At 38.8% G+C, this 22,758-nt stretch overlaps 1 protein-coding gene and 1 pseudogene across 1 annotated transcript; one reads left to right on the plus strand and one right to left on the minus strand.

The window, feature by feature from the left end:
- Window positions 1–1,734: 1,734 nt before the first annotated feature.
- Window positions 1,735–3,283, minus strand: LOC117079046 (annotated as a pseudogene).
- A 2,732-nt stretch (window positions 3,284–6,015) lies between these two features.
- LOC117079553 (calmodulin-1-like) lies at window positions 6,016–7,100 on the plus strand. The gene has a single exon (XM_033203574.1). It carries the CDS (start codon window positions 6,078–6,080, stop codon window positions 6,525–6,527), a length of 450 nt encoding a protein of 149 aa, XP_033059465.1. The 5' UTR covers window positions 6,016–6,077; the 3' UTR covers window positions 6,528–7,100.
- Window positions 7,101–22,758: the final 15,658 nt, after the last annotated feature.

Genomic DNA, 22,758 nt, shown 5'->3' on the forward strand with positions numbered 1-22,758 from the left:
GGGCAGCATCATGGTACATACATCATTATCATGCAAAAACTGTTGCACAGATATAAGATGTCCCAGCCACAGCAGGACCAGAAAAGTGAGCTATTTGGCTCCTTGCTTAGGAAGTGATTGTTTCTCTGCATTTAATCAAAGAACAAGATGTCACAATCATGTTGCCAATGAAACACTTCCCAGAGATGAATGATGTGAACTGTGGACCCAATTCCCACACCCCACAAAGAGCAAGAAACTTGTCTTAATTGTCTAAAGAATGATGCCTTAGGTATCTGGTTTGGATATCTCTATTTGCCTATTAAATAATTTTTTTTTTTTTAAAGACAAGCCTTCAGAAACTAGCTATTTTGTTCTTCATTGTCAATCATCTTAAAAATCTTGCCAACTGTATGATGACAAGTGTTAATTCATAACTAAATAAAATTTTCCAGGCTTTTGCAGAAATGTCATCCATCATCTTTTAACCTTTTTAAATGAATGTGGTCCCACTGATTTGGCAAAGCTGCTAAAATCAGTATAACCAATTTGAAGCAAGAGAGATTAAATATCACCTATCTTATTCCTTGAATGATAACATTTCAAGCTACCTTTGTCAGGTGAGCAAGAAGCCTAGTTTTTTTTTTCTAGAGACCTTAGCATCTGCCTCACAATTTTTCTCAGGTAACCTACATTTTTTTCAGTTCAAAGAGGCCATTCTGCTTCCAAATGCCTACTGAAAGTGAAATGCGGCCGGGCGCGGTGGCTTAAGCCTGTAATCCCAGCATTTTGGGAGGCCAAGACGGGTGGATCACGAGGTCAGGAGATCGAGATCATCCTGGCTAATACGGTGAAACCCCGTCTCTACTAAAAAATACAAAAATCTAGCCGGGCAAGGTGGCGGGCACCTGTAGTCCCAGCTACTCAGGAGGCTGAGGCAGGAGAATGGCGTGAACCCAGGAGGCAGAGCTTGCAGTGAGCTGAGATCCTGCCACTGCACTCCAGCCTGGGCGACAGAGCGAGACTCCGTCTCAAAAAAAAATAAAAAAATAAAAAATAAAAGAAAGTGAAATGCAAAATCTGCCGGTACACAGGGAAGTCTCAGTGTTCAGATTCGATTGTGGCAAAGCTGCAAACTGCTCTCACAAATCCAAGGGATCTTTGGTCCAATGTTGTGAAAGTAGTTCAGAAAGCTGCAGAGACCTCAGTACAGGATGCGTTACCCCTGAGTTCCCAAAGGGGCAATGTTTAAAACTCTGGTCCCATCTGCAGCCACTGTTCCTAACCCTAAGAACATCGGCTGTGCCCAGGTGTCATCAGGGGCAGGGACCAGCAACACATACTCTGCTTCCTGGTATGATATCCAGCTCCTCACTCTTCCAACCTTCCTTAAGGGAAGTTCCCTCTTGGAGGCTTTTGGTATCCTTTCTTGTCAGCTGACTCCCATCTATGAGAGAGGTTGTAATTACGCTGAACCTCAGAAGGAAAGAGAAGTGAGATCCAATGCCCCTGACACCTCCCCACACAGCTGAGTGTACACAAGAGAGTTCTAGGGAAGGGTGGCCTTTGTGAAGCCACAAGAAGGTCTGTTATCCTTTCCCAAAGGCAAGGATGACAGTGCTTACTTGCCCTGTATTTGCATAATAAAGAGGGTCCACCACAGAAATGAGTGGGCAATTTCCCTCCCCAGAAATCATGGGCATCTTGCCAACTGCACTTAGTCTTTGAAGTTGACTTCTTTTAAATGATCTCTCTCTTCATTAAAACAAGTTTTAGTTTCTACACGCCAAGATATTCTTAGTTAATAGTTAATGATTTAAGTGGACTCTCACCCAATATAATTATATATACACCATGGCAGCTGGTCAGGGGTGGAGTGTCCAGGATAGCAAATAAGATCTTACGTTTTGCTACCAACATAAAGTATCATATTCACATTGCACTCCATAAAACATTCTCAAACCAACACAACTGAAAAGTTACCTCCTTCCTCTGAACTCCTGTGTAGCATTCTACTGTTGGAAGCACTCATTGGATGCTTAACATTTATGGTGTTGAGTATATACACACATTTATTCTTCCTCACCCCATGTCAACTTTTTTATTAGATCATAAGTGGATTATGAATGGACATCATTTTAGTTATTCTTTGACTCTCCCACAGTGCCTGAGTAGGAATTCAGCAATGCTTTAATTGTTAGGCTTGGCAATTTCTTTTTCTCTTATCTTCTAAGATAAGGGTACAGCTTTTCTTAGCCTTGTAAGACCAAAAGGAACAGTAACATTTCACATCCAGAACACATGGCTCCTGTAAAAGGAACTACAGAGGCTAAGTTTGCTTTGGACTTGGAAAAGACAGCTGAATAATGGCAAGGGCTAAGAAACTATTTAACAACCAACTGTCAATAGCAATAGTTTTACAAACAAGAAGACGCAGCATACAAACTTTAGCAAAAAAGTGCCCAAATGAGAAATGTGAAGCAGGAACTAAGAGACCCAACAAAAGCACCTCTAGGTTATCTGTTTTTAGAAACATTAATCAAACTCTGAAAGTCAAATAAATCCCTACGAACGTTAAAATAAAACTCAGAGGTCTAATTATTCTAAGAAGTTTGCTCTTTCAGGTATTCTACACTTGATGACTATTTCACACAATAGTGTGATACTGATAAAGTATAAAAAGGAGTATTGACACAATTTTAGAAACAGGGATATGAAATGTACCTGAAAACCCTAATATGTTACTGTATATATAAAATTGACAGGCATCATGATCAGGGCAATAATGCTAGTGTGTAAGTAATCAAAATGGCCAATGTGAAATTTCCATCTAGAAGTAGAACAAAGAGACAGCCCCCACACCTCCTGGGCACATGCAGGTCATTACAAATCCAAAAGCTTGTGCCTCAGGCAATGCCACAATCTGAGACAAAAGAAATCCACAAAATGGCATTAAAAAAAAAACAAACAAAAAACCTGTGTTAACTTTCCCAAGAATTACTGGCAAAGCTCTCTTCCATACTGTTTGAAACACCTGTAATTCAATCTTGCAACTAAATGTAGATTTGTTCAGTAGTATTAGTGGTAATATAAGCATTAGGCTATTTCTATCAATATGCATTGATGCCTGGAGAAGACCGTCTTTTTGTTTGAGTACTTTGACTTTCACATTCTTGATTTCTTCAATGAGTCTTTCTTGCCTACCTTCAGAATCCCAGAGTTGAATAGTTACATTTGTTTCTCCTTCTTCATCAGTCACCAGATTTATGGTAAAGTTTATAACATATGATATCTTCTTGGTCAAATAAAGGGTTTAGCTCATCTATAAAAGAGAGATAGTACAAAACTGGATTTAAAAAACAAAGTCTAGCTATATGCTGCTTATAAGAGACATCCAAAAACAAAACAACATAGAAAAGTTGAATATAAAGGGATAAAAACAAGACATAATAGTGAAATATTCACCAAAAAAGCTAGTGAAATGATATTATTATACTTCAAAATAGGATTTAAGGCAACATTCATAAAAAGCATGTAACAGTACAGAAATTCTATGCACCTGATAATATACTACTCCACAAAACCATTAGAATTATAAGAAAAAAAATGAATAAAACCACACAATAGTGTGAGATTTTAACACGTCTCAAAAACTGATAGATCAAGCTGACCAAAAATTAGTTAAGTACACACACACACACAAACACACACACATAAATATGTGCATATATGTGGACAGAGGGGGACTGCAAATGATAAAGCAAACAGGGCAAAGGTAAATAATTGGTGCATTTGGGTAAAGTCTATGGAAAAGTTATATGTACTATGTTTGGAACTTGCCTGTGTTTTAAATCGTGTCAAAATAAAGATCATAAAAAATCACATCCAAATAAGTAAATTGAAAACAGTAAGTTCCCATCCTATGTGAGGAATTGGAAAAAGAACATCAGAGAAAATCTTTTTAAAAAGCAGAGAGAAGGAGATAATACAAGGGCAGAAATTGACCAGGCACAGTAGTTCATGCCTGTAATCCCAACACTTTGGGAGGCCAAGGCAGGTGGATCACCTGAGGTCAGGAGTTCGAGACCAGCCCAGCCGACACAGTGAAACCCTGTCTCTACAAAAAATACAAAAATTAGCCGATCATGATGGCAAGTGCCTGTAATCCCAACTGCTCAGGAGACCGAGGTGGGAGAATCGCTTGAACTCGGGAGTTAGAGGTTGCAGTGAGCCGAGATTGCGCCACTGTAGTCCAGCCTGGATGACAGAGTGAGACTCCATCTCAAAAAAAAAAAAAAAGAAAAGAAAAGAAAAAAGAAAAAAAAAGGTAGAAATTAGTGAAACAGAAACAATGAAACAATAGGGGAATAAAAGTGATATATGTTTCTTTGAAAAGACTAAAAAAAAAAAAGGTAAACCTCTAACTATACTGTTTAAAGGGAAATAAAGAAAAGTACAAATGAAAATTGTTAAAAATGAAATGGAATGGCTAAAGATACAATAGAGATTTGGGGATATAAGAGAATAACTTGAACAACTTTATAACATCTTTATAATGGATAGAGAACACATGTATTTACATTTAAATAGCAATTTTGAATCAATTACTACTTGCAGACTTTCTTTCCAAAAAGATAGCTAATGCTTTTCTTTCCTTTTAATTCCCAGTCTTTACTTATGATTTGACCTGAGTAATATAACAATCGTGATAAAATTTCAAATCAGAGGCACAAAAAAATCCCACTTCAATGTCACCTTTGCCAAACTGGCATTTAGAGGGGGCCGTAAAACTTGTTTTTTCGAATGAAGGATTCATATAAAATCTTTACATATATTTCCCTAAATATAATTTTTAATACATATTTTTGCACAATTAAAAATGCAGGTAAGTATACAGTAAAAGGTCTTCTCCAATGTTTGCTTTCCATCAAGTACCTTTCCTTACAGACAAAATTTCCAGGGTCTTGGGTATATTTCCAGAGATGTTCTATGTTATATATAACAGACACAGCACACACACACACACACACACACAGATATTTTATACTATATATACTATATATACTGTTCTGGACCTTTACTTTTCCACTTAAAAATAGGTATTTGACAATATATATTGGACATCACTCCATAATAAACAGTTTACTTTTTTTAAAAGACTTGCTTCACATTCAACTAAATGTTAGTATAGCCTAGGATATGTTCTAGTCACAAACAATCCTCAAATCTCAGTGGCTTAAAACCACAAAGTTGTTTTTTATTTTGTTTTGTTTTGAGATGGAGTCTTGCTCTGTCGCCCAGGCTGGAGAGCAGTGGCGTGATCTCAGCTCACTGCAAGCTCTGCCTCCTGGGTTCATGCCATTCTCCTGCCTCAGCCTGCTGAGTAGCTGGGACTACAGGTACCCGCCACCATGCCCGGCTAATTTTATGTATTTTAGTAGAGACGGGGTTTCACCATGTTAGCCAGGATGGTCTCGATCTCCTGACCTCGTGATCCGCCCGCCTTGGCCTCCCAAAGTGCTGGGATTACAGGCATGAGCCCCGAGCCCGACCCACAAAGTTTTATTTCTAGCTCCTGCTACATGTTTATCATGAGTTGACCAGAAGTTCTATTTCACGTCTACACTACTAGGGAACCCAGACAAATGTATCTGGCTCTAGCTGGTCACTTTGGTCAGTAGGAAAGAGAACTGTAGAAAGAATCACTGAAATGAAATAATTTAGTCTAAAAGTGGCAGATGTCATTTTTGTTTACAACGTTGGACAAAGAGGTCACATGACCACCTATAACCAAAATGGAACCAGGAAATGCTGAAAATATTTGAACATCTCTAACAACCACCAGAGGATATATCATACTTTAAAAATTGGTTTTCTACTGATGATCCTTTGTTTTCATTCTTTATTTACTACAAATAAGCACTATAATAAAAGTGCACATCTCATTTTTTACATGTGAATATATCTATAGGACATATTCCTAGAAGTAGAGTTTTGCATGTACCTTTAGAAGTCCACCTGTGGAGAATTAGTCCGAGTGGAATGAGTGAGCCGAGTGTCCGTGTGGTTGCGTCTCTGAAACCGGTAGCGCTTGTAGCATGGCTGACCAACTGACTGAAGAGCAGATTGCAGAATTCAAAGAAGCTTTTTCACTATTTGACAAAGATGGTGATGGAACTATAACAACAAAGGAATTGGGAGCTGTACTGAGGTCCCTTGTACAGAATCCCACAGAAGCAGAGTTACAGGACATGATTAATGAAGTAGATGCTGATGGTAATGGCACAATTGACTTCCCTGAATTTCTGACAAAGATGGCAAGAAAAATGAAAGACACAGACAGTGAAGAAGAAATAAGAGAAGCATTCCGCGTGTTTGATAAGGCTGGCAGTGGCTATATTAGTGCTGCAGAACTTTGTCATGTGATGACAAACCTTGGAGAGAAGTTAACAGATGAAGAAGTTGATGAAATGATCAGGGAAGCAGATACTGATGGCAATGGTCAAGTAAACTATAAAGAGTTTGTACAAATGATGAAAGCAAAGTGAAGACCTTGTACAAATGTGTTAAATTTCTTGTACATAATTGTTTATTGGCCTTTTCTTTGATTGTAACTTATCTGTAAAAGGTTTCTCCCTACTGTCAAAAAAAAAATGCATATATAGTAATTAGGACTTCATTCCTCCATGTTTTCTTCCCTTATCTTACTGTCATTGTCCTGAAACCTTCTTTTAGAAAATTGATCAAGTAACATGTTACACGTGGCTTACTCTGGATATATCTAAACCCTTCTGCACATCTAAACCTATATGGAGTTGGTCAAATGAGGGAACATCTGAGTTATGCCTTTTTTTAAAGTAGTCTTCTTTAGGAACTGTCAGCATGTTTTTGTTGAAGTGTAGAGTTGTTCTCTGCGTGAACTATGGGTAGTCAACAATATGTACTTAAAAGTTGCACTATTGCAAAGTGGGCGTATTATCCAGGTACTTGTACACTATTTTTTTTGTACTGCTGATACTGTACCAGAACCATTTTCCTTTACTTGCTTTTAAAACTTTGTTTAGCCACTTAAAGACAATCTGCTTATGGCACAATTTGCCTCAAATCCATTCCAAGTTGTATATTTGGGAGGCTGAGGCAGGCAGATCACAAAGTCAGGAGTTCAAGACTAGCCTGACCAACATGGTGAAATCCCATCTCTACTAAAAATACAAAAAAACTTAGCTGGGCATGGTGGTGCATGCCTGTAATCCCAGCTACTCAGGAGGCTGAGGCAGAGAGGTGGAGGTTGCAGTGAGCCGAGATTGCACCACTGCACTCCAGCCTGGGCAACAGAGCAAGACTCCGTCTCAAAAAAAAAAAAGAAAAAACAATTACAATTTATACCACTCCACCCCCGTAAAAAAATAAAAGAAGTCCACCTGTGGCATGAAGCACCCCAGGGATTCAGTTTATCCACACTTGACATACAATGAACATAGATTATTACAATGTTTCCATTGTAATAATGGTGATATTTGGTGGCAGGTGATATTTGGTGGCAGGTGATATTTTTTAGAAATCGTCCAGATACACAATTGACTACAGTTACATTCTCTGAGCTAGAATAGGAAACAGGTATGGCTACAATATTTTGTGTTTTAATTCTTAGTCCAAGTATTCTCATCAATTATTTAATTTCAGTCAAGTCAGAATTATAGTTCTAGATGTTGCACCAAACGCCAGGATTAGAAGATGGAATCCTCTAATTATTTATTTTTACTAGATTCCCCAGTAGGCCCATGGGAGGTTGTGTCATCTTAAAATATGATTCTATGATCACATTAATTTGAAAATATCAGGTTAATCAAAGTGAATTTTTAACCACAGAACTTATCACAACCTCATAATATGAGTACCAAAACTGGAAATTTGTAATGGGGGAGGAGGGTGGAGCAAGATGGCCAAAGAGAAGCCTCCAAATTGTCCCCCCAACAGGAACATAAAATTGAGCAAATATCCACACTAGAAATAGAAAGTACCTTTACAAGAAGCAAAAATCAGGTGAGCAATCACAGTACCTGATTTTAACATCATATCAAAGAAAAAGGCACTGAGGTGGATAAGAAAGGCAGTCTTGAACTGCCAGTGTCACCCCTCTCCCTTCCCCTAGTAGCCCTGCGTGGCATGGAGGGAAAATCTGTGTGCTTGGAGAAGGGAGAGTGAAATGACGGTGGGACTTTGCATTTCAAGTCAATACTGAACACAGTGAAAAGCAACACGTGGAAGAATTCAACCAGCATCCAAAAAGGGAGGATTTAGACCAGCGCCAGCCAATGGGGAATAGTTCACCCCAGTGGTTGGAACCTGAGTTCCAACAAGTCCCATCACTGCAGGCTAAAGTGCTCCAGGTCCTAAATAAACCTGAAAGGCAGTCTAGGCCACAAGGACTGCAATTCCTGGGAGGTTTTGGTGCTGTGTTGGGCTTGGAGCCAGTAGACTTGGGGTGCAGGTGACCCAGTGAGATACCAGCTGGGGTGTCTAAAGGAGTGCTTGGGCCACCTATCCCCCAACCTCAGGCAACACAGCTCACAGAGTGAGGAGAGACTCTGCTTGAGGAGAAGAGATGGGAAAGTAAAGAGAACTTTGGCAACTTGGATACCAGCTCAGCCACAGTAAAATCAAGCACCAATCAGAATCTTGAATCGCCTCTTTCAGGCCCTGGCTCTCAGATGACATTTCTAGAGCCATCCTGGGTCAGAAGGGAACCTGTTGCCCATATGGGAAAGACACAGGACTGGCAGGATTCACCATCTGCTGATTAAAAAGCTCTTCTTGGGCCTTGAATAAACATCAGCCATAGCTGGGCAGTAGTCACCATGGGCTTCTGGCAAGACCCAGTACTGTGCTAGCTTCAGTTGTGACCCAGCACAGTCCCAGTGGTGGTGGCCAATAGGAGTGCATGAATCACCACTCTCCAAATTTTAGAGCATAGAAAGAGAGACTCCATTTGTTTGGAGGAAATCAAGGAAAGAGAACAAGAGACTCTGCCTGGTAATCCAGGAAATTCTACCTGATCTTACTGAAGGCCACCAAGGTGGTACTTTGATGAGTCTACAAGAGTCACAGTATTACGGGATTTGGGGTGACCCCTCATGCAGATGGTGACAGTGACGAAAGACTTAAATCAAAACACAATTCTCTTTGAATACTTGGAAAACTTTCTTGAGAAAGATGAGTATAAACAAACTCAGACTCTGAAGATACGAATAAATACCTAACTCTCCAATGCTCAGACATTGACAAACATCCACAAGCATCAAGACCATTCAGGAAAGCATGACTTTACCAAACGAAACAAAAAAGTCACCATCCCAGAGTGATACAAATATGTCCTCTGACCTTTCAGACAAAGAATTCAAAATAGTTTTGAGGAAGCTCAGTGAAATTCAAGATAACACAGAGAAGGAATTCAAAATCCTATCAGATGAATTTAACAGAGATTCAAATAAATTTTAAAAAATCAAGTAGAGAAGAGGGCGGAGCAAGATGGCCGAATAGGAACAGCTCCAGTCTCCAACTCCCAGCGCGAGCGACACAGAAGACCGGTGATTTCTGCATTTTCAACTGAGGTACTGGGGTCATCTCTCTAGGGAGTGCCGGACAATCGGTGCTGGTCAGCTGCTGCAGCCTGACCAGCGTGAGCTGAAGCAGGGCGAGGCATCGCCTCACCTGGAAGCGCAAGGGGGAAGGAAATCCGTTTTCCTAGCCAGGGGAACTGAGACACACAACACCTGGAAAATCAGGTAACTCCCACCCCAATACTGCGCTTTAAGGAAACAGGCACACCAGGAGAATATATCCCACACCTGGCCGAGAGGGTCCCACGCCCACGGAGCCTCCCTCACTGCTAACACAGCAGTCTGCCGCGATCTATCCACAAGGCAGCAGCGAGGCTGGGGGAGGGGCGCCCGCCATTGCTGAGGCTTAAGTAGGTAAACAAAGCCGCTGGGAAGCTCGAACTGGGTGGAGCTCACAGCAGCTCAAGGAAGCCTGCCGTAGACTCTACCTCTGCGGACAGCGCAAAGCTGCAGTCCAATAGGGAAAGCAGCGGGGGCCGGTGCAGACGCGAACGACTCTGTCTGACAGCTTTGGGGAGAGCCATGGATCTCCTAACGCAGAGGTTGAGATCTGAGAACGGACAGACTGCCTGCTCAGGTGGGTCCCTGACCCCTGAGTAGCCTAGTTGGGAGACATCCCCCACTAGGGGCAGTCTGACACCCCACACCTCACAGGGTGGAGTCACCCCTGAGAGGAAACTTCCAAAGGAAGAATCAGACAGGTACACTCGCTGTTCAGCAATATTCTATCTTCGGCAACCTCTGCTGCTGATACCCAAGCAAACAGGGTCTGGAGTGGACCTCAAGCAATCTCCAACAGACCAACAGACAGTCCTTCTGACTGTCAGAAGGAAAACTATCAAACAGGAAGGACACCTATACCAAAACCCCATCAGTACGTCACCATCATCAAAGACCAGAGACAGATAAAACCACAAAGATGGGGAAGAAGCAGGGCAGAAAAGCTGGAAATTCAAAAAATAAGAGCACATCTCCCCCTGCAAAGGAGCGCAGCCCATCACCAGCAACAGATCAAAGCTGGTCAGAGAATGACTTTGATGAGATGAGAGAAGAAGGCTTCAGTCCATCAAACCTCTCAGAGCTAAAGGAGGAATTACGTACCCAGCGCAAAGAAACTAAAAATCTTGAAAAAAAAAGTGGAAGAATTGACAGCTAGACTAATTAATGCAGAGAAGATCATAAACGAAATGACAGAGATGAAAACCATGACACGAGAAATACGTGACAAATGCACAAGCTTCAGTAACTGACTCGATCAACTGGAAGAAAGAGTATCAGCGATTGAGGATCAAATGAATGAAATGAAGCGAGAAGAGAAACCAAAAGAAAAAAGAAGAAAAAGAAATGAACAAAGCCTGCAAGAAGTATGGGATTATGTAAAAAGACCAAATCTACGTCTGATTGGGGTGCCTGAAAGTGAGGGGGAAAATGGAACCAAGTTGGAAAACACTCTTCAGGATATCATCCAGGAGAACTTCCCCAACCTAGTAGGGCAGGCCAACATTCAAATTCAGGAAATACAGAGAACGCCACAAAGATACTCCTCCAGAAGAGCAACTCCAAGACACATAATTGCCAGATTCACCAAAGTTGAAATGAAGGAAAAAATCTTAAGGGCAGCCAGAGAGAAAGGTCGGGTTACCCACAAAGGGAAGCCTATCAGACTAACAGCAGATCTCTTGGCAGAAACTCTACAAGCCAGAAGAGAGTGGGGGCCAATATTCAACGTTCTTAAAGAAAAGAATTTTAAACCCAGAATTTCATATCGAGCCTAAGTAAGTTCATAAGTGAAGGAGAAATAAAATCCTTTACAGATAAGCAAATGCTTAGAGATTTTGTCACCAGCAGGCCTGCCTTACAAGAGACTCTGAAGGAAGCACTAAACATGGAAAGGAACAACCGGTACCAGCCATTGCAAAAACATGCCAAAATGTAAAGACCATCGAGGCTAGGAAGAAACTGCATCAACTAATGAGCAAAATAACCAGTTAATATCATAATGGCAGGATCAAGTTCACACATAACAATATTAACCTTAAATGTAAATGGACTAAATGCTCCAATTAAAAGACACAGACTGGCAAACTGGATAAAGAGTCAAGACCCATCAGTCTGCTGTATTCAGGAGACCCATCTCACATGCAGAGACATACATAGGCTCAAAATAAAGGGATGGAGGAAGATCTACCAAGCAAATGGAGAACAAAAAAAAGCAGGGGTTGCAATCCTAGTCTCTGATAAAGCAGACTTTAAACCATCAAAGATCAAAAGAGACAAAGAAGGCCATTACATAATGGTAAAGGGATCAATTCAATAGGAAGAGCTAACTCTCCTAAATATATATGCACCCAATACAGGAGCACCCAGATTCATAAAGCAAGTCCTTAGAGACCGACAAAGAGACTTAGACTCCCATACAACAATAATGGGAGACTTCAACACTCCACTGTCAACATTAGACAGATCAACGAGACAGAAAGTTAACAAGGATATCCAGGAATTGAACTCAGCTCTGCACCAAGCGGACCTAATAGACATCTATAGAACTCTCCACCCCAAATCAACAGAATATACATTCTTCTCAGCACCACATCGCACTTATTCCAAAATTGACCACATAGTTGGAAGTAAAGCACTCCTCAGCAAATGTACAAGAACAGAAATTATAACAAACTCTCTCTCAGACCACAGTGCAATCAAACTAGAACTCAGGACTAAGAAACTCAATCAAAACCGCTCAACTACATGGAAACTGAACAACCTACTCCTGAATGACTACTGGGTACATAACGAAATGAAAGCAGAAATAAAGATGTTCTTTGAAACCAATGAGAACAAAGATACAACATACCAGAATCTCTGGGACACATTTAAAGCAGTGTGTAGAGGGAAATTTATAGCACTAAATGCCCACAAGAGAAAGCAGGAAAGATCTAGAATTGACACTCTAACATCACAATTAAAAGAACTAGAGAGGCAAGAGCAAACACATTCAAAAGCTAGCAGAAGGCAAGAAATAACTAAGATCAGAGCAGAACTGAAGGAGATAGAGACACAAAAAACCCTCCAAAAAATCAATGAATCTAGGAGTGGTTTTTTGAAAAGATCAACAAAATTGACAGACCGCTAGCTAGACTAATAAAGAAGAAAAGAGAGAGGAATCAAATAGACGCAATAAAAAATGATAAAGGGGATATCACCACCGACCCTACAGAAATACAAACAACCATCAGAGAATACTATAAACGCCTCTACGCAAGTCAACTAGAAAATCTAGAAGAAATGGATAATTTCCTGGACACTTACACTCTTCCAAGACTAAACCAGGAAGAAGTTGAATCCCTGAATAGACCAATAGCAGGCTCTGAAATTGAGGCAACAATTAATAGCCTACCCACCAAAAAAAGTCCAGGACCAGATGGATTCACAGCTGAATTCTACCAGAGGTACAAGGAGGAGCTGGTACCATTCCTTCTGAAACTATTCCAATCAATAGAAAAAGAGGGAATCCTCCCTAACTCATTTTATGAGGCCAACATCATCCTGATACCAAAGCCTGGCAGAGATACAACAAAAAAAGAGAATTTTAGACCAATATCCCTGATGAACATCGATGCAAAAATTCTCAATAAAATACTGGCAAACCGGATTCAGCAGCACATCAAAAAGCTTATCCACCATGATCAAGTGGGCTTCATCCCTGGGATGCAAGGCTGGTTCAACATTCGCAAATCAATAAACGTAATCCAGCATATAAACAGAACCAAAGACAAGAACCACATGATTATCTCAATAGATGCAGAAAAGGCTTTTGACAAAATTCAACAGCCCTTTATGCTAAAAACGCTCAATAAATTCGGTATTGATGGAACGTACCTCAAAATCATAAGAGCTATTTATGACAAACCCACAGCTAATATCATACTGAATGGGCAAAAACTGGAAAAATTCCCTTTGAAAACTGGCACAAGACAGGGATGCCCTCTCTCACCACCTATTCAACATAGTGTTGGAAGTTCTGGCTAGGGCAATCAGGCAAGAGAAAGAAATCAAGGGTATCCAGTTAGGAAAAGAAGAAGTCAAATTGTCCCTGTTTGCAGATGACATGATGTATATTTAGAAAACCCCATCGTCTCAGCCCAAAATCTCCTTAAGCTGATAAGCAACTTCAGCAAAGTCTCAGGATACAAAATTAATGTGCAAAAATCACAAGCATTCTTATACACCAGTAACAGAGAAGCAGAGAGCCAAATCAGGAATGAACTTCCATTCACAATTGCTTCAAAGAGAATAAGATACCTAGGAATCCAGCTTACAAGGGATGTAAAGGACCTCTTCAAGGAGAACTACAAACCACTGCTCAGTGAAATCAAAGAGGACACAAACAAATGGAAGAACATACCATGCTCATGGATAGGAAGAATCAATATCGTGAAAATGGCCATACTGCCCAAGGTGATTTATAGATTCAATGCCATCCCCATCAAGCTACCAATGAGTTTCTTCACAGAATTGGAAAAAACTGCTTTAAAGTTCATATGGAACCAAAAAAGAGCCCGCATTGCCAAGACAATCCTAAGTCAAAAGGACAAAGCTGGAGGCGTCACGCTACCTGACTTCAAACTATACTACAAGGCTACAGTAACCAAAACAGCATGGTACTGGTACCACAACAGAGATATAGACCAATGGAACAGAACAGAGTCCTCAGAAATAATACCACACATCTACAGCCATCTGATCTTTGACAAACCTGAGAGAAACAAGAAATGGGGAAAGGACTCCCTATTTAATAAATGGTGCTGGGAAAATTGGCTAGCCATAAGTAGAAAGCTGAAACTGGATCCTTTCCTTACCCCTTACACGAAAATTAATTCAAGATGGATTAGAGACTTAAATGTTAGACCTAATACCATAAAAACCCTAGAAGAAAATCTAGGTAGTACCATTCAGGACATAGGCATGGGCAAGGACTTCATGTCTAAAACACCAAAAGCAACGGCAGCAAAAGCCAAAATTGACAAATGGGATCTCATTAAACTAAAGAGCTTTTGCACAGCAAAAGAAACTACCATCAGAGTGAACAGGCAACCTACAGAATGGGAGAAAATTTTTGCAACCTACTCATCTGACAAAGGGCTAATATCCAGAATCTACAAAGAACTCAAACAAATATACAAGAAAAAAACAAACAACCCCATCAAAAAGTGGGGAAAGGATATGAACAGACATTTCTCAAAAGAAGACATCCATACAGCCAACAGACACATGAAAAAATGCTCATCATCACTCGCCATCAGAGAAATGCAAATCAAAACCACAATGAGATACCATCTCACACCAGTTAGAATGGCAATCATTAAGAAGTCAGGAAACAACAGGTGTTGGAGAGGATGTGGAGAAATAGGAACACTTTTACACTGTTGGTGGGATTGTAAACTAGTTCAACCATTATGGAAATCAGTATGGCAATTCCTCAAGGATCTAGAACTAGATGTACCATATGACCCAGCCATCCCACTACTGGGTATATACCCAAAGGATTATAAATTACTCTACTACAAAGACACATGCACACGTATGTTTATTGCGGCACTATTCACAATAGCAAAGACTTGGAATCAACCCAAATGTCCATTTGTGACAGACTGGATTAAGAAAATGTGGCACATATACACCATGGAATACTATGCAGCCATCAAAAAGGATGAGTTTGCGTCCTTTGTAGGGACATGGATGCAGCTGGAAACCATCATTCTTAGCAAACTATCACAAGAAGAGAAACCAAACACCGCATGTTCTCACTCATAGGTGGGAACTGAACAATGAGATCACTTGGACTCGGGAAGGGGAACATCACACACTGGGGCCTATCATGGGGAGGGGGGAGGAGGGAGGGATTGCATTGGGGAGTTATACATGATATAAACGTTATGCACATGTACCCTAGAACTTAAAGTATAATAAATAAATAAAAAAAAGAAAAAAAAATCAAGTAGAAATTCTGGAGCTGAAAAATTCAAATGACAAATTGAAGAATGCATTATAGTCTCTCAACAGCAAAATGGATCAAGAAGAAGGAAGAATTAGTGAGCTTGAAGACTGGCTATTTGAAAATATGCAGGCAGAAGAGACAGAAAAAAGAATAAAAAAGAAGGAAACATACCTGCAAGATCTAGAAAATGCCCTCAGAAGTGTGAAACTAAGAGTTATTAGGCTTAAAGAGGAGGTAGAGAGATCAGGGTAGAAAGTTTACTCAAAGGGATAATAACAGAGAACTTTTTAAACCTAGAGAGGTATCAATATTCAAGTACAATAAAGTTTTAGAACACCAAGCAGATTTAAACTAAGTAAGACTACCCGAAGGCATTTAATAATCAGATTCCCAATGGTGAACGATAACAAAAGGATCCAAAAAGCAGTAAGAGGAAAGAAACAAATAACATATAATGCAGCTCCAATATATCTGGTAATAGACTTCTAGTGAAAACCTTACAGTCCAGGAGAGAGAACAATGACATATGTGAAGTGCTGAAGGAAAAAAACTTTTATACTAGAAAATTATATCCAACAAAAATATCATTCAAACATAAAAAAGAAATAAAGGCTTTCTCAGAAAGAGAAAGCTGAGGGATTTCACCAATACCAGACCTGTCCTACAAGAAATGCTAAAGAGAGTTCTTCAGTATGAAAGAAAAGGATACTAATGAGAAATAAATCATTGAAGGTACCTAACTCAATGGTAATAGTAAATACACAGACAACTACAGGATACCATAACACTAATTGTTGTGTGTAAACTACTCATACGATGAGCAGGAAGACTAAGACATGAATCTATCAAAAATAGTAAGTACAGAAACTTCTCAAGACATATACAGTATAATAGAAATAGAAAATAAAAAGAAAATGGGGAGATAAAGTGTAGAGTTTTTATTAGTTTTCTCTTTGCTTGTTAGTTTGATTGTTTTTGCAATTGGAGTTATGTGGTCATCAGCTTAAGATAATGGGTTATAAGATGTCATTTGAGGCCAGATGTGGTGGCTCACGTCTGTAATCCCGGTTGGGAGGCCGAGGGGCATGGATCACCTGAGGTCAGGAGTTCAAGACCAGCCTGGCCAACATAGTGAAATCCCGTCTCTACTAAAAATACAAAAAATTAGCTAGGTTTGATGGTGGGCGCCTGTAATCTCAGCTACTTGGGAGGCTGAGGCAGGAGAATTGCTTGAACCTGGGAGACAGAGGTTGCAGTTATCTAAGATCGCACCACTGCACTCCAACCCGGGCAACAAGAGAGAAACTCTATCTCAAAAAAAAAAAAAAAAGATGTTATTATTTGCAAGCCTCACAGTAATTAAATTAAAACAAAAAACTACAACAGTTACACAAAAAATAAAAAGCAACAAATTAAAATATCCACCAAAGAAAATCACTTTCATAGAAAGGAAGACAGGAAAGAATGAAGTAATAAAGAGAAGACCACAAAACAACCAGAAAATAAATAAGAAACTGACAGTATTAAATCCTTACCTATCAATAATAACATGGAATATAAATGGACTAAATTCTCCAACCAAAACACAGAGACTGGCTAAATGGATTTAAAAAACAAGCCTTGACCAGACGCAGTGGCTCACACCTATAATCCCAGCACTTTGGGAGGCCAAGTCAGGTAGATCACCTGAGGTCGGGAGTTTGAGACCAGCCTAACCAACATGGAGAAACCCTGTCTCTACTAAAAATACAAAATTTGCCAGGCATGGTAGCACATGCCTGTAATCCCAGGTACTTGGGAGGCTGAGGCAGGAGAATAGCTTGAACGCAGGAGGCAGAGGTTGCGGTGAGCTGAGATCACATCATTGTACTCCAGTCTAGGCAACAAGAGCAAAATTCCATCTCAAAAAAAAAAAAAAAAAGCCTCAGTAGTCTATTGCGTGTAAGAAGCACACTTCACCTATAAAGACATAAATACGCTGAAAATGAAAAGATGGAAAAAAATATTCCATTCAAATGGAAACCAAAAAAGGAACAGGAGTACCCATACTTATATCAGATAAAATAGATTTCTAAAAAAAAAAAAAAACAGAGAGATAAGGAAGGTCATTATATAATGATAAAGGGAACAATTTAGCAAGAGGATATAACAATTCTAAACATATATGCACCACACACTGAGGGTATATATTTATATATATATATAACTAGATTGACAGGGAGAGATAGACTCCAACAATAATAACTGGAGATTTCAACACCCCACTAGCAGCACTGGACATATCTTCCTGAGAGAAAATCAGAAACTCCAATTGGACTTAATCTGTACTATAGAACTAATAGATATTTACAGGACGTTTCATTAAACAGCTGCAGAATACACATTCTTCCCCTCAGCACATGGATCATTCTCAAGGTTAGATCATACGTTAGCTAACAAAAGAAGTCTTAAAATTTTTTTAATTAAAATTATGTCAAGTATCTGCTCTGACCACAATGGAATAAAACTAGAAATCAATAACAAGAAAAATTTTGGAAACTATAGAAACACACAGAAATGAAACAATATGCTCCTGGATGACCAGTGGGTCAATAAAGAGATTAAGAAGGAAATTTAAAAATTTCCTGACACAAATGATAATGGAAGCACAACATAATAACCTTGTGGGATACAGTAAAAGCACTAAAAGAGGAAAGTTTAGAACTATAAGTGCCTACATCAAAAAGTAGAAGAACTTCAAAAAAAAAAAAAAAAAAAAACACACACACACACAACCTAACCCATCTTAAAAACTAGAAAAGCAAGTGTAAACCAACCCAAAATTAGTAGAAGAAAAGAAATAATAAAGATCAGAGCAGAAATAAATGAAATTAAAATGAAGAAAGCAATACAAAAGATTAATGAAACAAAAAGTTGCTTTTTGGCAACAAAATCAATAAACCTTCAGCCACACTAAGAAAAAAAAGAGAGAAAATCCAAATAAATAAAATCCTAGATGTAAAAGGAGACATTACAACAGATTCTCAGAAATTCAAAGGATTGTTAGAGACTACTACAAGCAACGATATGCCAATAAATTGGAAAACCTGGAAGAAATGGGTAAACTCCTAGTTGCATATAACCTACCAAGATTAAACCATGAAGAAATCCAAAACCTGAATAAGACCTATGACAAGTAATGAGATTGAAGTCATAATAAAAAGTCTCCCATCAAAGAAAAGCCCCAGGACCTGATGGCTTCACTGATGAATGTTACCAAACATTTAAAGAAGAACTAATACCAATCCTACTCAAACTATTCCAAAAATGGCCAATATTAACCATTATATCAAAACCAGACAAAGACACATCAGAAAAAGAAAACAATAGGTCAATATCTCTGATTAATATTGATGCAAAAATCCTCAACAAAATACTAGCAAACTGAATTCAACAACATATTAAAAGGATTATTCATCATGACCAAGTAGGATTTATCATAAGGATGCAAGGATGGTTCAGTGTACACACATCATTCAATGTGATAAATCATATCAACACAATGAAGGACAAAAATCATATGATCATTTTAATTGATGCTGAAAGGCATTTTATAAAACTCAACAATAGGCACCTACATCAAAAAAGTGAAAAAACTTCCAATAAACAGCCTAAGAATGCATCTTAAAGAAGTAGAAAAGCTAGTTCATGATAAAAACCCTCAAAAGCTAGGTACACAAGGAACATACCTCAACACAAGAAAAGTCATGTACAACAGACCCACAGCTAGTATCAGTCTGAATGAGGAGATCTGAAACAAGGATGCCCACTTTCACCACTATTATTCAATATACTACTGGAAGTCCTAGCTAGACCAATCAGACAAGAGAAACAAATAAAGGGTATCCAAATTGGAAAGAAAGATGTCAAATTATCTTTATTTGCAGATGATATGAACTTATATTTGGAAAAACCTAAAGACTCCACCAAAAAACTATTCGAACTGATAGGCAAATTCAGTAAAGTTTGAGGATACAAAATCAATATACAATAATCAGTAGCATTCCTATATGACAATACCAAACAATCTGAAAAAGAAATCAAGAAAGTGATTCCATGTATAATAGCTACAAATAAAATAAAAATAAATATAATCAAAGATGAGGACAAATATAACCAAAGTTGAGGACAATCTCTCCATGAAAACTATCAAAGAAATAAATTGAAGAGGACACAAAAAACGGAAAAATATTCCATGTTCATGAATTGGAAGAAACAATATTATTAAAATGTCCATGCTACACAGAACAATCTACAAATTCAGTGCAATCCCTATCAAAATATCAATAACATTCTTCACAGAAATAGAAAAAAAAATTCTAAAATTAGTACAGAACCACAAAAGACCCAGAATAGCCAAAGCAATCCTTTGCAAAAATAACAAAACTAGGTAATCACTTTACCTGCAAATTAACTACAGAGCTATAGTAACCAAAACAGCATGGTACTGGCATAAAAACACACACATAGAGCAATACAACAGAAAGGAGCCAAGAAATAAATCCATATATCTACATAGAACTCATTTTCGAGAAAGGTGCCAAAAATACATATTAGGGAAAGAACAGTCTCGTCAATAAACGGTGCCTGGAAAACTATATCCATATTCAGAAGAATGAAACTAGATCCCTATCTCTTTCCACATACAAAAATCAAATCAGGCCAGGCACGGTGGCTTATGCCTGTAATTCCAACACTTCAGGATGCCGAAGTGGATGGATCACAAAAGGCCAGGAGTTTGAAACTAGCCTGGCCAACATGGTGAAACCCCATCTCAACTAAAAATACAAAAAAATTAACCAGGTGTGTTTGTGTGCCACTGTAATCCCAATGAATGGGGTGGCTTAGGCAGGAGAATCACTTGAACCCAGGAAGCAGAGGCTGCAGTGAGTCGAGATTGCACCACTACCCTCCAGTCTGGGCAACAGAACAAGACCCTGCCTAAAAAAAGAAAAACAAAATCAAAACAAAATGGATTAAAGATGTAAATCTGGCCGGGCGCGGTGGCTCAAGCCTGTAATCCCAGCACTTTGGGAGGCCGAGACGGGCGGATCACGAGGTCAGGAGATCGAGACCATCCTGGCTAACACAGCGAAACCCCGTCTCTACTAAAAAATACAAAAAACTAGCCGGGCGTGGTGGTGGGCGCCTGTAGTCCCAGCTGCTCGGGAGGCTGAGGCAGGAGAATGGCGTGAACCCGGAGGCGGAGCTTGCAGTGAGCTGAGATCCGGCCACTGCACTCCAGCCTGGGCGACAGAGCGAGACTCCGTCTCAAAAAAAAAAAAAAAAAAAAAAGATGTAAATCTGAGACCTCAAGCTATGAAACTGATAACAGAAAACATTGGGAGGACTCTCTAGGAAATTGGTTTGGGCAATGATTTTTTGAGTAATACCCTATAAGCACAGGCAACTAAAACAAAAATTGACAAATGGGATCACATCAAGTTAGAAAGCTTCTGCCCAGCAAAGGAAGCAATCAACAAAGTGAAGAGACAGCACACAGAATGGGAGAAAATATTTGCAAACTATTCGCCTGACAAGGGATTAATAACCTGAATATATAAGAAGTTCAAACAACTCAAGAGGAAAAGAAAATCTAATAATCCTATTTTTAAATGGGCAAAAGATCTGAAAAGACATTTTCCAAAAGAAGATGTACAAATGGCAACCAGGTATATAAAAGGTGCTCAATATCATTGATTATCAAACAAATGCAAATCAAAACTACAATAGGATACCATCTTCACCCAGTTGTATACTTTCATCCAAAAGACAGCCAATAACAAATGCTGGCAAGGATGTGGAGAAAAGGCAACCCTGTACAGTGTTGGTGGGAATGTAAATTATTAATACAGCCACTGTGGTGAACGGTATGGATCTTCCCCAAAACACTAAAATAGAGCTACCAAATGATCCAGCAATCTGCTAGGCATATACCCAAAAGAGAGGAAATCAGCATATTGAAGCAATATCTTCACTCTTAGATTTATTGAAATTTGGAAGCAAATTATGTGTCCATCAACAGACAAATGGATAAAGAAAATGCAGTACAAAAACACAATGGAGTATGATTCAGCCATAAAAAAGAATAAGATCCTGTCATTTGTAGGAACTAGAGGACATGGATGGAACTGGAGGACATTATGTTAAGTGAAATAAGCCAGGCACAGAAAGACAAACTTCACATGTTCTTACTCATTTGCAGGCACTAATAATTAAAATAATTGAACTCACGGAGATAGAGAGCAGAATGATGGCTGGAAAGGGTAGAGGGGAGGCAGGGGGAGTGGGGATGGTTAATGGTACAAAAATATAGTTTGATAGAGTAAATAAGATCTAATATTTGATATCACAATATAATTACTTCAGTCAACAATAATTTATAGTACATTTTCAAATAACTAAAAGTGTATCACTGGAATGTTCTTAACACAAAGAAATGATAAGTGAGGTAATAAATGTCCCACTTACCCTGGTGTGATTATTATGCATTGTATGCCTGCATCAAAACATTTCCTGTACCCTGTACATGTGTATATGTACTATATACCCATAAAAATTAAAAATTAAAAAAATTTAAACATTTCAAAATGAGAAATATGATAAATCCAGAAAAAATTTATTATAATAATATATGAGTTATTTTCACAATATTACACTAGCAGCAGATGTCACTTTTCCAGATGGCCTTTCTTTGTTTCTCTGCCATACTCTCTTGTTTGTGCAAAGACCAATATAGCACCCAACACTGTCAAAGCTAAATAAATGTTTGTTGAATGAAATAAAAAAAAAAGGAATACAACAGGTAGTTCCTCAAATTTATTTGACCATGTAGGTAACGTTTTACCAGCTTCCGTCTAGAGAGCCTAATACTCAACAGAACATATTTAGGGAAATATTGGCTTATAGTATTAAAAACATAATTCAACAAGTAATTATTGAGCATGAATTATATTCTAGCCCTATGGTAATCATTCCATGCTTATAGAAAAGTAGGCTAAAGTCCTCATTTCAAGTAGTTTGCAGGTTCTTGGGAAATAACAGGTAATATATAGCAAGTCACAGCGGTTTACACAGAATATAAATGAGCATTTGCCTGAGACAAAATAATTATTTAACATTCAA

This window comes from Trachypithecus francoisi, unplaced genomic scaffold (assembly GCF_009764315.1).
Source record: "Trachypithecus francoisi isolate TF-2019V2 unplaced genomic scaffold, Tfra_2.0 Lachesis_group7, whole genome shotgun sequence".
Classification (NCBI taxonomy): Eukaryota; Metazoa; Chordata; class Mammalia; order Primates; family Cercopithecidae; genus Trachypithecus; species Trachypithecus francoisi.

Excerpts from the sequence above, each read along its gene's own strand:
- LOC117079553 (XM_033203574.1), top strand. The coding sequence starts at position 6,078 with ATGGCTGACCAACTGACTGAAGAGCAGATTGCAGAATTCAAAGAAGCT.